Raw genomic sequence first — 14,476 nt, forward strand, 5'->3', positions numbered from 1 at the left:
GGGGGGGGGCGGGCTGTGCCCCAATAAAGCCAGTTGACTGCCAAGGGGTTCAGCAGCTTTAATGGTTTTAGCTCGTCTATGTACAGTGCAGTTACACACCAAAGCTCGCCACGGGCACCAGGGCTGCCCGCTGCCTGGCCAGGGTGTGATCCTGCCCCCAGGGCCAGGCTCTGGCCCCTCTTGTGCCGGGACAGGGCTGGAAGCTCCTCTCTCCGCCAGCATCTCCCAGGGACCTGCAGGGTCCCTCGCCGGTGCAGGATTTGTGCCTGTGACCGCTCTGCGTGGCAGGGGTGCCCAGGGGGGCTTTGCTCTGCAGTGAACGTGCCAGGTGGGTGGGGGGTGCTGCCCCCCACCCTGGGGGGGCTTGAGCCACTGCCTCCATCCCTGGCCCTTGTTGCAGCCCCCTCTGATGCATCCTTCCCCCAGTGCTGGGGGGCTGCAGGGGCCAGATGGGCAGCAGGGACTGGCTGCTGTCCTGCCCCTGCCAGGCCTGAGGGTCCCCTGGGGGGTCTCCAGGGTGGGTGCAGTGGGTGGGAGTTGGGTACCTATTGCCAATGGGATGAGGTCTGGCGCCGAGTGCAGTTGTCTGTAACGTTGGCGCGTCCCTCCGGCCATGCCAAGCGCGTAGCTGCCCACCCGGGGCCGGGGCCAGCTGCCCTGCAGTCCCCCCACAGCAGAGCCCCCAGCCCAGCGTGGGGGCCGGGGCTGCACGCCTCCCATCCACACTCCAGCCGGGAGCGGAGAGGAGCTGCGGGGAGAGGGGTAGGATGGGGCTTGTCCCCATGGCTGTGGCATCCCCCGCCAGCTGCGACTGGACTGTCCTGACCCCATCCGTGGCTGCCCGGAGCCGGCATGGCTGCCCGTTGGCATCACTGCCTGTGGCTGGGCATGCAGGCAAGAGGACCTGCCCGTGCAGCATGTGGTGCATTGGGAACCGACCCTCCTGGAGAAGGGGTTCACCCTCTCCATCAGCAGGCTGTGACCCACCAGGGCAGGGACACTGCCAGGGCCTTCCTATCCCACCCCGGACATTGCCCCAGGGACTGGGGGCAAGCACTCACGTCACACGGTTGCTCCTCGGTCCTGCACCATGGCGCTGGGCTCCTGTGGGATGGAGGAGGGATGTAGATGTCAGTGCCTCCATGGGAGTGGGGTGCTGGGGCAGGGGGCCGGGTCTCCATTAGCCACAGCAGTGACCCATGGGACAGTGGGAAGAACCCTGCTGAGGCTAACAGCCCTTGTGGTGGCCTGGGCTGGGACCTAAGGGATGAGGGAGTGTCCGAGTGGTGCCAGGGCTTGGTGACTAATGTCCCAGTCAGGTCCTGTCACCATTCTGGGACCCTGTGCCCTGGAGCACCCCAAAGCCTGGTGCAGGATCCAAGGCAAGTGTCTAGTGCCACAGAGGGGACAGACAAAGAGAAGAAAAATTGCCATGTCCCTGGTTCACCCTGCACATAACTGTGCCCCTGTCATCAGAGGGTCCACAGTCATTGCCCAAGGCATAGTGGGCCATGGGAGGAAGGAGGACCTGTAGCCACCTCTCCAGGTCTCTGAAGAAGGGCTACAGCCCATCAGCTCTGTCCTGCGTGGCTGCCTTGGGCTGCTCTTCACAAAGCAGCTCAAACTTTCCAGCCCGGCCACCAGAAAGCAAAGAAGGGAAACAATAAACACAATGGGTTCCTGCTTTTTTCTTAGCCTGTGTTCAGCTAGGCACCTTTCCCCAGGCTGACCCACTCCTGCCCTATCCCATCTCTCTGCCAAGGGCTGCTGGCATGTGCCACACACAGCCCATGGAGCTCCAGCAGAGCCAGCCCCAGGGAATGTCCCCGGCTTTGTAGCACACCAAGATATTTGCTCAGATGGTTTGCTTCCTTTTTCTTCTAAAGGCTTTGCCATGTGTGCCCCAGTGCTGGTTTTGTGAGACGAGCCAAGGCCAGCTCTGGGGGCTGCTCCATGCAGGCAGCTTTAGTAGGGTGAGATCACACCAGGTGCCTTACCCCAGCCCCCTTCCATGAAAAGCATCTTTCCCCAACTGCAGAAGCACATGTGAGTGCACGAGTGAGTGAACATGTTGCTTTCCTGCTACCACCACCAACAGCCTAATTTGCTGCCCTGGAGCTCTCTAGCACCTCCAGCAAGGTGATCAGGTGAGAAGGCTGGGAGATACTAGGGTGCTGGGAGCTCCAGCCAGGGTGGGCTGTCCTCCTCTATGAGCATATCTACAACCAGCCCCTCTGGAGCAGGGAAGAACAGCCAAGAAATGACCAGCTGGCTTCACCATTTCCTAGACATCAAGTCAAGAAAGGCTCCTGAAGACATCTGGCCCTGCCTGTACGTTGCTGGCCATGTTGAGCCCCCAGCTTGGGCAGTGAGGCTACAGTTTTGGAGAGACCAAGCTACGCGCAGCAGCAGAGCTCCCCCTGCTCTGATCAGAGAGAAGAAAGTCAAGAAGAAGTGATCCTGAAGTGGTCCCTAAAAAGCCCAGCCACAAAGGAAAACGCACTCCTTGCCCAAGGGCCAGCTGGCAGCAGGTCTGCAGGATCTCCTGTGCAAGTCAACCAGTGACCTGCCTTTTTCCCCTGCAGTGCGGGTACTGGCAGGGTAGGAACTGTCACTGTGCCTCTGTGTGCCCCAGACATGAGAAAACGATGGGAAAATGCAATCAAAAAAGATAAGCAGAAACAGGGGGGACAGGATAGGGCAGGTCCCATGTCAGCCAGCCTGGCGCAGGCCTCAGCTTGCCTGTCCCCACTGCACAGCTCACACCACCACGCTTGGGCTGGTTGATCTTGTCAGCAGCAGGACTTGGGGTGCTGTGTCACAGCCCTTCAAACCCTGGAGCCCAGGGGACCACATGGGGACAAGGAAGAGAAGAAACCTACCTGCTGCCCCATGTCCTCCATTCCAGGCTGTTTTCTGCTGCTGTCATCTCTTCCCAACTCATCAGCCTGTTCGTGCAGACTCAGGCTTCCATGAATATCTGACACCTCATCTGCTGACCCCAGTCCGGTCTCCTCCAGGCAGATGCTGGCTCCTTCCTGTGACAGGTCTCCTGGGATGCTGGGACTCGACCCTCCCAGCATCTGACGGCTCAGGAGCTTCCGCTGGCGGCTCGTGCTCCCAGGAGCGGTGCCAGCATCCTGCAGCGAACCTGCCGTGCCAGACCCCTTGCCCCGTCGGCTGTCGCGAGTGCTGGAGCTGACTGGTGTGTTCAGGGCTAGGGTGGTGGAGCGGCTCTGCTCCCCACCTTTGCCACTCTGGGCACCCTTCTGGATGGCTCCATTCTGCAGGCCACCCATGGGGACAGTCCCATTGCGAGCCCGCTCCCGCTGGAGCCGGTCGCTGCTGTGCTCCAACTCCTCCGTGCTCAGCTCCCGGCTGCCGTCGGGCAGGGGACCATCTTGTTGCTCGTGGAAAGTGGGTTTCTTCCCAATATGTGTGACACGAAACCTGGAATGGGGACAGGACAGATCAAAATCCTTTCCCTCCTCTACCCGCACTGTATTTCCAGCTTGCCTGCACCTCCAGCCTTGGATCACCCTCCCTTTGTCATCAACTGGTGCTGATCTCCAACCTTTCAGACCCATTCAATACTACTAGCCCCCACTCTAGCCATGTCCCCACTGACTTCAACCCTGGTTTTCCCTTTCATTTTTGGTAAAACAAGTAGAGAAGGATAAAAAAGTCAATCCAGATCTTGGCTGGTACAGACCCTGCCAGCCTGTCCTCCCTGCCGCAAGATGTGTTGCAGCTCCTGGAAATGCTCCAAGATGCAACCTGGGTGAACAGAAGCTGGTATAGAAACTCAGGTGTTGGTTCAGAAGATGAAATGCAAACCATCTAAGCCTGGTGAGGAAGGGATGGCCAGGCAGAGCTGTGTGGATGTTGCACCCATTGACTGACTGCCATCAGGGGAACAAATGCCAGAGTTTTCAGCAGACAGAGCACCCTAAGTGAGGGCACGGACAGGGTTGCGGCAGTTTGGGTAAGGGGATCAAAGGTGGGAGGAGTTGTTTGGCTAAAATCTGCCAAAGCATATTTTGCACTGTCCCCTGGAGTGATGAATGATACCTAGGTGGTTCACCAAGGCTTCGTCATGTACCAGGTAACAGCTCAGTTCTCCAGGGCAGGCAGGAGAACAGCTGAAGAATTTGGTCTGACACCCTCAAAGGCTGCATTTACAATCAGAGGTGATGCACATGGGGAGGAGAAGTTAGGGATCTGCCACAGCTTCAGAATTTGAGGGGTAACGCATAGGCAAAGCCTAAAAGCCTGAATTGCAAGCAAGCTGGTTGTGACTAACACTGCGACGCTTCTTCATAAGAAATGCAAGCCACTGCTGGACCAGCAGGTAGGAAATCTCCTCCACAGTGATCTGGTGTCCACCAGACAAAGAACGTTGATCCCACCACAGAAACCTCGTGCAGCCCATGACTCACCCAGCAGCTGCTCTCCCTGCACTTGAATCACATGGGAAGACGCTGCAGATGGCCCTGGCTCTGCTGACGTTCAGCTGCGAGTCAGCATCAAGGCAAAATACAATTTCAGCAGCAAAGCACTGCTGGGGTTGAAAGAACAAGACCCAAAGGTGAAGCACATGGCAGTACAGCCATTCTGAAGGAAGAAGCTCAGAAGAAAGGTCCAACAGATACCAGATGAGATGCCAGAAGTGAAAGAGACCGCCACCAGACTGAGGACCAGGCGGTCTCAAACCCCTCAGCATTGTTGCTCATGGTTGGAAGGGTCAAGGAGGAGATGCTCCAGCTCTGGACAAGATGTCCACAGGACTACTCGGGTCAGGCCAAGCAGCAGCAAATGTGACCTTTCAGGTCTATCCAGATATTTAGAGACAAGGCACTAGCACTACGATTCAGGAAGACCAAAGAATGTTTCAGTCCCAAAGAGGGACAGGGAGGAAACAAAAATGGCAAGGTCATTTCTTGGTGATGCCATTGAGCAATGTCAGCCTGGAAGAGATTGGGATGGATTCAAAGGAGCAGGCAGGGTTTGAATGGAGGGAGCATGAGGTAATGTAACCAGCCTCTGGACGGTGAGGGGAAAGGCAGAAGAGCACTGACTGCCTGCCTAGACAGCATGGCTGAGGCATTTGATGCAGTAGGACATGACACACTGTGGCTGACTGCACTAAGGACAGAGGGTCAGATGCAGATGCTTTGGCAGATGAGCTCTGCCACAGACAACAACTGGTTTAGGGAAAGCCCTAAGATAAATGGTAAATCATCCAATAACGTAAGAATACAGATCATATAACCAAGATTACCTCAGAAGTGTAGAATAATTTAGGTGCAAAAAGCCCTCGGGAGGTCTCCAGTCCAACCCTCTGCTTGAGACTGGGCCACTTACCCTCCTCAGTCAGGTGGCCCAGGGCCCTGTCCATTCAGGTTCTGGAAATCTCCAAGGATGAAGATCCCTCCACTCCTCTGGGTCTTGTCCTACTAAGACTCCTAGCTGTGATGGTAGGAGAACCCACAGCCCCTGATGCCCACTCTGGCTCAACATTACCATGAAAGGACCGTCTCTCTAGACCACAACAGGAAACTTCATCAAGGCTTAGGCCCTGAATGAAGACCTGCTTGCAAGATTTGAGCACAGGAGATCTTTGTGTCTTACCAGGGTGGCCATCCAGGGACCAGCAGTTGCTTGTTGTCCTGCCCTGGTCACCACTGCAGTAGGGAGCTGAGCCCTGGAAGACTTTGCCAAAGGTCTAGTGCATGCTAAACCTTGCTGCTGGGGAGTGGGGTAATCTGGGCAAGACTGCAGATTGTACTAAAGGTTACTGACTGTGCAGACACCACAGGAACCTCAGGAAGTTCCTTGAGGTGAGACCAGGTGGGGACTGGAAAAGTATTTGTGGGAGGTATCAGGTACACTCCCCTGTCCTTATATTCCTGCCATGTCATCTAATTACAGTCATCATCATAGGCAACAACCTAGAGGAGCACAGCACTCTTTCATTCTGATGGGTGCTGGCTAGTAACTTGCACTGGGACCTGCTGTCACCTCCTTGCCCTCTCAGTGAGATCCCTAAAACCTGGGGTCACTGCCCTTGTTGAGCAGCAGAAGCCCAGCTTGCAGGCTTTGAAAGGACATAGATTTTGGGCTCTGCCAAGCGCTGAGTCAGCAGGACAACCCAAGCTTGAGTCATCTTCCTGGAGAAGAAGGGAAGCCACCAGTGCATCATGGCCTGCCACATACCAGAGGCATTTCCAGGTGCAAGAGGCACCTGGGTCCCCAAGACTCCCAGCTGCAGAGCTGCTACTGGGGCATCTAAATGGGAAACAGCAAGAGAGTACCTGGTGTGGGGCAAGTGGAGAAGAGGGGGAAAGGAATAGGAAAACCAAGAGGACTTTCCATGATGTTTGCTCCATCAGAACAGGTGGGCCATATCCAGCAAGGCTCATTTAAGTACCTGCCCACTGAGAAGACGGTGGTCTCTCCAGGATGCATTCTGCCTTTGCCATCCTTGGACCGTCCTTGTCGATGCAGCGGATGCCTCTTCCTCTTGCTGCAGTGGATGCAGGGGGCCTGCGTGGAGCCCAGATGCACTGTGTGGTGATGTGGTGGGCCCCCGTCCTGGCTGTTACGGTGGGGACAAAGGCTGCAATAGAAGAAGAACGAGACAGGTTATGTTACCTGAAGAAGACTTCCCAACCTTGGTGTAGCCTCACTGCAGCAAGCCCTGAGAAGCTGCAGCTCTGAAGGGAACCCCCTGTGAGGACAGGAGGAAGAGCTATTCCCCTTAGCAGTGGGGTGCAGCACTTATCACAACCCCTGGGGGAGCAGGACTTCCCACTGGGAAGATGCTTTATACCAAGCTGGAAAGGGGCTGGCTGCAAAGGCTGCAGACCAAGGTGCTACCCAAGGCTTCTTCCTCACTCTGCAGGAGCCACAAGCTAGTATAGGCTTCCCTCACCTGGGCACTGGCACTGGGATGTCCCCTTCATTGTCCCCCAGCATCTCCTTGAGGGCCTCTGCATTTGCTGAAGAGAGGAAAAAGGGAATGCATCAGCCAAAGCAGTCAACATGTCTCCAGACCAGCCCTAGGAAATGCTCACCTTCATTTTGTATGATGCATCTCACAATCTTCTCCACAGTGTCCTCATTCAGCTCCTCCTCTTCATCTGAAAAGAGAAAACATGGCACTGAAGGCTGGGATTCACTCAGCTCGCCAGTCCTGCCCAGGAGCAGCCACACAGACAGAAAGCTTGGAAAAGCCTCATGTTCCCCATCATGCTGGGAAGACCCTGGGGTACACCAGATCCCTCACCCTGGAAAAGAAATGGCTAAAACGGCATCCATGTGTGCAGGGAGAGAGGGGTTGTGTTGCTCACCCAGAACTGGGGAGCAAAACAGGAAATAAGTGGGAATCAAATCCCAAACAAGTCAAAAGAGGGGGCTCCTCATGGGGACAGTCCAGCCCTGGAGCCCCTGGCTGCAGGATGCTGCCAGTGCTAAAAGTCTTTAAGGGTAAACAGGACTAGCTTACAGAAAAAAAAACACTGGAGCCTGTTATATATGGAGCAACCATCTCTGATGGAGAAAGCCCCAAGCTGCACACTGCTAGAAGCTTAAAAGAGTATGCTGGGGAAATGGCTTGGTGTCTGCTCTGTTGTGGTACTCATCCCCAGGATTCATCACAATCTGCTTCTGGCCATTGTTGGAGGCAGGAGGCTTGGCTGGCTGGACCTTCAGCCCAGTCGGCAGTGTTATGTGTTCCTGTGAGCAGGCCAGAGCTGTGGGCTGACAGGTAACAGCCTCAAAGAGCATGATCAACAATTGCCACCATGATCCTGGAAGCCCATGGAGATGTTTCCCTGGGCTGTGGCATTTCCAGAAAGCAAAGCCAATCCTGGAAAGTTCAGACACTGTCTCCAAGTCATTAAAGCCAGAGAAGCATATCCAAGGACACCTGGAAGCTTCTGCTGCATCCATGGGTGAGCTGGAGGAGCCATGTTTCCCTGCTGTGCATGAGCAGTGGCAGCAGGAGATGCTGATCCTCCTGAGCACTGCTCACAGCACAGGGAAGCTGGAGGAGTTGCATAGTGCCATTTGGCTGTTTTCAGTTAAGAAAGCAGCTGGAGGAATGTGTCTTCTTGATTTCAGGAGAGACTCATGAAACCACCAAAAGACAGAGCTTGCTTGGACCAGGCTCTAGCTTGCACCCACAACTGATGCTGCTGTGACTCCCAATCCAAGTACCCAAGAGTGATTTTGGATGGCCTGAAGTGATGGATAAAAACCCTAGAGGTCCCCTTCAAACAGGGGGCACGGATCCCCAGGAAACACCCCTATTCCTCTGGCCTGCAGGAACACAACCGGGACTAGAAGAGGGCATGACCGATAGCAACCACCATACTGACTCCATGCCGGACCCCTAATGCCAAAGGGGCAGAGGAACAGCTTGTGCCTTGGCTGGGGCATGCTTCCTTTGTAGGGAACATGGGTTATAATTCAGGCGCTGGGGATTCAGCAGGTCCTGGTGGTTCATCAGAATTACCTTTTGGGGAAAGCACAGCTTTGGGGAGCGCCAGATGCTGGTTCCCACCTCCCTGACACTACCAGCCTTCACCAGCCTGTGGAGGCAGCAGACCAGAGGGCTCTCCAAGCCACATGCTCCCAATCCCCAGGGAACACTGTGCTGCTTTTGCCACCCCATCCTTTTTTCCCAGCACAGCAGCATGTGATGGGTAACTCTCCCAGCCCCAGCCCACATCCCAGAAGCATGTTTAAGGGGCATTGATCTACACCAGGCAAGAGGCAGCACCTGAGCCCCCAGTGAGCCCCCAGCACCCCAGCACTCACTGGCCTGGAGCTCCGCCAGCACGTCTTTGTTATCTGGGTCAAGCTCATCCCGGAAAGTCCGACACCGGTAACCCTTCTTCTTCAAGACATGGCAGATCAGGAAACCCACCAGGCCCATGATGAAGAACACAAGGACGAGGAGGAAGACCATAGACAGGCTGTGCTGGGGGTCTGACTCCCCATCATCGGTGCTGTTCTGGTCTGACATGCGGATCTAGGAGAAGGGGGAAGGCAGCTCAGAGACCCCAGTGATCACCCCCCACCAGGCTCCCTGTGTCCATCCTCCTCTTCTGTCCACCCTGGGCAAGAGCCAGCTTTCAGCTTGGGGTGGGCTGCCAAGGGCTCATCTTTTGCCCCACAAGGTCTGGCATGGTGGGGGGCCCCCACGGAGGAGCGGGCAGGCTGGAGGTGGCTCAGCACAGTCTCCCAAGGACACTGCTGCCCCGCAGACACCCAGCAAGAGGCATCCCAAGGGCAGCGGTTGCAGCATCCCCGCAGGCCTGCCCGGCCCCAGGCTGTGGTACTTCCCAGTCCCTTGCAGGCAGCATCCCAAGGGCACCGGTCCCCCGGCCTCCGCCAGGCTCTGCGGCGGGCGGCATCACCCCGCTCGCCCTTGCAGGAGGATGAGCATCCTCGCAGCGCCGACCCGCTCCCCCCACATCCCTCGCTACTCACGGCCGAGGGCCTCCGCCGGCAGAGGCAAAGGCAGAGCCGGCAGGAGCCGCGGCAGCCGCTCTGGCGGAGGGCCGAGCCGGCCGGCGGCTCCCGCACCGGCCGCCCGCAGAACCGAGCGCTCTCCCTCCGACCTGGCTTCCCTGAGCTTTCCCGTCTCCCTTCCCCGGGGCTCAGGGCTCGGCCGCCCGCTCGCCGGCTCCGCTTCCCGGCGCAGGCAGGGTCTCCCCCGGCTGTCCCCTGTCCCTGCTGCTGCAGCAGTACCTGGGCCTGCGGTCCTCCGCAGCGCTCTCCTCTTCACCTTCACCTGCCTCCTAGCAACCCCGCATCCCCGCGGCTGGGGACGGCGGCGAGCATCCTCTGCCCCCCCGGCTCCCGGCTGCCTTCTTTCCTCGGGCAGCAGCCAAGCCGCTTCTAGCTGCCGCGGCAGCCTGCCGCTGTCTGCCAGCAAGAGCACCCGCCTGTCCCGATCCCGGAAAAATCTCTCCGAAGCTGTTTCAGTGGATGAAGGTGCAGAGGGAACCTCAGGGAAATGCCGGCAGCTGCAGCAGGAGCAAACCGGAGTGCCGTGCCGCTCGGGGAAGCCGGTGCTGGCAAGCTGCTGCCCGCCCCGGGGTGAATAACCTCACCTGCACGCAAGGCAGCCCTGACTTCCCCCGGCACCCTCCTTCCCAAAGCTGTCGGCAATTTTTAGAGCACTGAGCCGTGGCGATGGGAGGGCAGAGGGGTGGAAGTGGGTCTCAGCAAGACCAGGACCAGTCCAGTACCAGCGTGCAGGGGGAGAGGGGTGCAGATAGCTGCACCATGCTCACAGCACCGAACCGAGGAGGTGGAAAAGGAGCCCCCCCAGCCCAGCACCCTGCACCAGACCAACTGGCCTTCCTAAAAAAGGCACGGCTAAGCCATTTGAAATCTCCAGCTGCGGTGGTCCCATGACCTCCTCCTCCATCTCCATCACATTGTCCTCACTCTGGGAGGCTTCACCCAATTCTCCTTTGCTACTGCAAATTAGCCTTGCTCCTCTCTGTCTTTCACCCACCTGCCAGTTCTCCATTCAGACCCTGAGAAGCACAGGCAACCCCTGAAATCCCTTCCATCCCATCTCTACTGAACTAAGTGTCTATCTGTATACACATTTATTTGTGGGAATTATTATGCCACCACACTCTGTGTTGCCTTGAGGCAACCTGCAACTTCTCCAGGCTTTCAGCTATGTGATGATGAGGGCTCCTGTCCCTCTCTACAACTGACCAGGAGTCAACTCTCAGGAGCCCAGGAGCCTCCTCTATCACCATAACTTCTGTAGGTCACTGCATTGTAGGTGCCACCCATCCATTTGCTGTCCTGGCAGGGAGACAGGCCCTAAGATGGACCATCTATGGCAAGAAAAGACCACAGGCAGTAAGACTTATTCCTTCTACCATGCATTGCTAGGGTCACAGGAGAGAAGACGTTTCCTGATGTTGGACCAACAAGCTGTGAGTCTCTGTTAATCAAGACCTTAAAGGTGGCTTACTTCCTGTCCTTGTTTCTTCAAAGAGGGGGACCTCACAGGTCTGGGTTTATGCAGAGCCCTGAGGGGATGCAGTCATGGTGCCCTTATTTCCATTTTCCTCATGCCCACGCAAGCTACCCTGCACAATGAATTGCTCTTTCTCCTCCCGGGCATTGCCACCCACCTGATGCATTGCTGCACTCTACCCCCCGCTTCCAGCCTTCAGCTGTGCTGGGTGAAATAAGCCCAAGTTTCTCAGCCCTCCCTGCTTTGAGGGAAGATTTCCATTTTCCCACAGCCTCTGGGAATGGGAAAATTCAAAGCATTTCCACAGCCCTGGGGGGCACAGGATGGTGCAGCAGCCCACCTGGGCACAAATTCTGGCTTCTGCGGGATGAACCAGGACAAGGAGGGGGCTCTGCTACCATCAAACTGCTCCTGCCTGGTTCTGCAGCTGGGCTACCCCTGCCAGGAGTGTTTCCCTTCCTGATGCTCCCCTCCAGGCACTGTGTGCCCCCAGCCTCCACGCTGCTTCCACCACCCCAGCCTCAGCATCCCTCCAGGATGCTCAGTCCTTGTCCTACTATGGGACCCTGTTAGCACTTCAATGGCCAGAACATGAGCCTTGTCCCATGCAGCACCTCGGAGGTGACCCAAAAAAGACACCATGGCTCCTCTCTGCCCAAGACCAGTCAGCATGGCAGACATGAATCCAGCACGGCAGACATGAATCCACACAGCTGAGCTCTTTGTTCCAAACAGTCTGGCCATGTCCACCCTGGCCAGTGGGGATGGTCCCTGCATGGGACTAAGCCCCACACCATGCCAGGGAGATGTGAACGTAGCTGTGGACAGGATACTAATGGCACGTCCAGAGGCTGGGCTCTGCTTCCTCTGTCCCCTCCTGACCCCATCCTGTGTGACCCCACCAGCCAAGGCGACACAATGCCCTGCCCTTCCTCCCTAGATCACCCACTCGGGGCTCCCTGGTGGGTGCAGGTGTGAATTGTGGGCATCCTTGGAGGCTCCAGTCCCTCTCATGGAAGCCCTTAAATTTTAAGCCACCGGGTCAAGAGGTGGCTGGGGAGGGAGGGGACAGAGCAAGTGAAGAGAAGGTGGAGGGACAGAACCATCCCCATCACCCTGTCCTGCAGCTAGCTCCAGTCCCAGCGCGTCGCCACGTTACCTCTCGTTCGCTCTCCCACACCTCCTCCGCAGCCATCACGACAGACATCACCCCGCAAACAATGCAAATGTGCCCGCTCAGGGGATCGTCCGCCCCGGCACTGCTGGTTGTCCACGTGGCAGCTAAACAGGCCAGATCGCCCAGCTCTGGCAGTCCTGCAGGCAGGCTCCTCCTGGAGTCTCCGTTACAAGGTTCAGCCCAGAAACTGCCATCATCTCTGAAAAAGGTTACATCCCATCGTGTCAAACATCTTCCTGAATCTTAATCCCTTATTTAAGTTTTTCAAACATCCCCAGCAAGCTAATGGCCTTTAAACCACAGTGTGTTTTTGCTCTCTGAGCACAAAAAGCATCTAAAAATATCCTCCAATGCTTGCTTTGCACCACTCAAAGACCCATGAAGATGCCTGGAGCAATGACCAGCTTCTAGAAACAAGTTCAGCCAGCAAAGCAATCCCTGCTGGAAGCAGGGATGTGCTTCTCCCCTCCTCACCCTTTTCCCCCAGCCAGGCGGCTCAGCCGTGCCTCTCGGGCAGTTCGGTGGCCCTGGCCAGACACTATCTGGTGGCAGCACCTTGCGGAGCAGCAACCCAGCTATCGTCATGCGGAGTGAGCAGCCCCTGCCAAGACGTCAGCACACTCCACACGTTTGATGCTACACCCTTGTTGTTCAGCATGTTTAATGCCTGTTTAAGATGGTGGGTGCTGGGCTCAGTGTTCACTGTGCTGGGGATGGCTCTGAGTGTCCCCCACCACAGCTGTGGCCAGAGGGTCCCCATTTCCCCTGGGGCATCCTTGCTCCATGCTCTGGAGCCAGCATGCTGAAGGGAAACACTCATGAGGAGCAGTGCTGAGGCAGCACCATCCCTGCAGTAAGTGGCAGAGCCAGCCAGAACCATCATTTAATAATCCCATGATTTAATTGCACCTTGACGCTAGTTCTCAGGCCTGCTTGCAGCCAGCACAGCACCCGAAGTCCCACACTGTCATGCCGTCACCTTGCTGCCCTGTTAGCCCCATCCCACGCACCCTGGGACGTGCATGCATAGATCTCCCCTTGCTGCGCACCGAAGGGGTTCCCTCCCGCACATTGATTACCCAGCATCAAAATCCTGTTGCTGAGGAGCTGGGGAACATCCTGGTGCCGATCTGCCGTGGTATCCATCCTTAGCCAGCTCTTGGCGTGCCCCCTGGGGGTCCTTGCCCTTTGCCAGCTGCTCTCTGAGACCGCGTTTTATTGCCGGTGCTCTGGGCCGCCTGCCTCCAGCGCAGCATCCTTTGCCCCCAACCTCCTGCCCGCAGGAAGTGACCAAGCAGGAGAGCGTCAAGACCAAGTCCTTGCCATGCCCCGATTTTGGCTAATTTGTTTTCCAAGCCTTAGGGCAAGACTACCTGCTCCTTTCATCCTTTCTGCTTTCCAGCCCACAGGGAACGGATCTTTGCTGCCGGTGTCCCTGTCCCTCGCTGGGGCCTCACCCAGAGGTTCAGGATTTTTTCCCCTGTTCCGCAGGCTGCTTTTCCATACACAGCAATTTTCCAGCCGGCTTTTGTCCTCTGCCAGCCTGGCGGTGCCTCCCTGTCCCTGCTCCCTGCCAACCCCGGCAGGGTATTTTCAAAGGCTGCCAGCAGTGGGGAGGATCTGCACCCTAGCAGGGTGCGACCTGGGAGGGCTGCTTGGCCGGGTGACAGCTGGCAGTGGCAGTTCCCATTCCTCACAGCTTGAGGGGCTGCTCCCCAGAAGATGTGTCCCAGCAAGGCGTGGGTGCCCCGTGGGAACCCCACTGCCCCATCCCCTGTGCCCTCGGCCAGTAGACTGCAGCAGCTGGGGGAACACTGGAGGAGGCTGGGGCTGACTTGGGGGAAAAGTGGGGGTAAGTGGGGGTAGCTGGTGAGCAGCTGTAGAGTTAAGTTACAGGAGAGAATCCAGTGGGCAACTGGGAGTAACCGGGAGGCAGCTGGGGGTGACTGGGGGAAGCTGGAGCTGCTTGGGAGGCAAGTGGGTGTAACTGGTGAGCAGCTGGGGGTGCCTGGGGGCAGCTGGGGATGACCGGAAGGCAGCTGTAGGCCTACAGAAGAGAATCCAGTGGGTGACGGATTACCTGGGAGTAACTGGGGGCAGCTGGGGGACCCTGGTGAGGGGCAGTAGGGGTGACTAGGGACAGCTGAGGCAGATGCAGGGTTATGGGAGAGAATCCAGCAGGCATCTGGGAACAGCTGGGGTGGCTGGGGGCAGCTGGAGGTGACTGGGGGTAGCTGGGGGGTGACTGGGGCAGGCGCTGGGACCGCGGGGACGCCGCCGCG

At 57.2% G+C, this 14,476-nt stretch overlaps 1 protein-coding gene across 8 annotated transcripts; it reads right to left on the reverse strand.

The window, feature by feature from the left end:
* Nucleotides 1–38: 38 nt before the first annotated feature.
* Nucleotides 39–14,461, reverse strand: RELL2 (RELT like 2). Of its 8 annotated transcripts, none has more exons than XR_005105631.1 (9): nt 13,274–14,461; nt 12,177–12,393; nt 8,824–9,037; nt 7,077–7,142; nt 6,935–7,001; nt 6,431–6,619; nt 2,883–3,450; nt 546–1,104; nt 39–310 (listed from the first exon to the last, which is right to left on the reverse strand). XR_005105631.1 is itself a non-coding variant. In XM_037396383.1 (9 exons), the coding sequence occupies exons 2-8, from the start codon at nt 12,222–12,224 to the stop codon at nt 1,063–1,065; spliced, it is 1,194 nt and encodes a 397-aa protein (XP_037252280.1). In that variant the 5' UTR covers nt 12,225–12,393; nt 13,274–14,461; the 3' UTR covers nt 39–748; nt 1,062. The 8 variants fall into 8 exon arrangements, 7 of the variants coding, with proteins under 7 accessions (XP_037252280.1, XP_037252278.1, XP_037252282.1 ...); XM_037396383.1 differs by having other exon boundaries at nt 39–748; nt 1,062–1,104; XM_037396381.1 differs by having other exon boundaries at nt 39–1,104.
* Nucleotides 14,462–14,476: the final 15 nt, after the last annotated feature.

This window comes from Falco rusticolus, chromosome 8 (genome assembly GCF_015220075.1).
Source record: "Falco rusticolus isolate bFalRus1 chromosome 8, bFalRus1.pri, whole genome shotgun sequence".
NCBI classification, from domain to species: domain Eukaryota; kingdom Metazoa; phylum Chordata; class Aves; order Falconiformes; family Falconidae; genus Falco; species Falco rusticolus.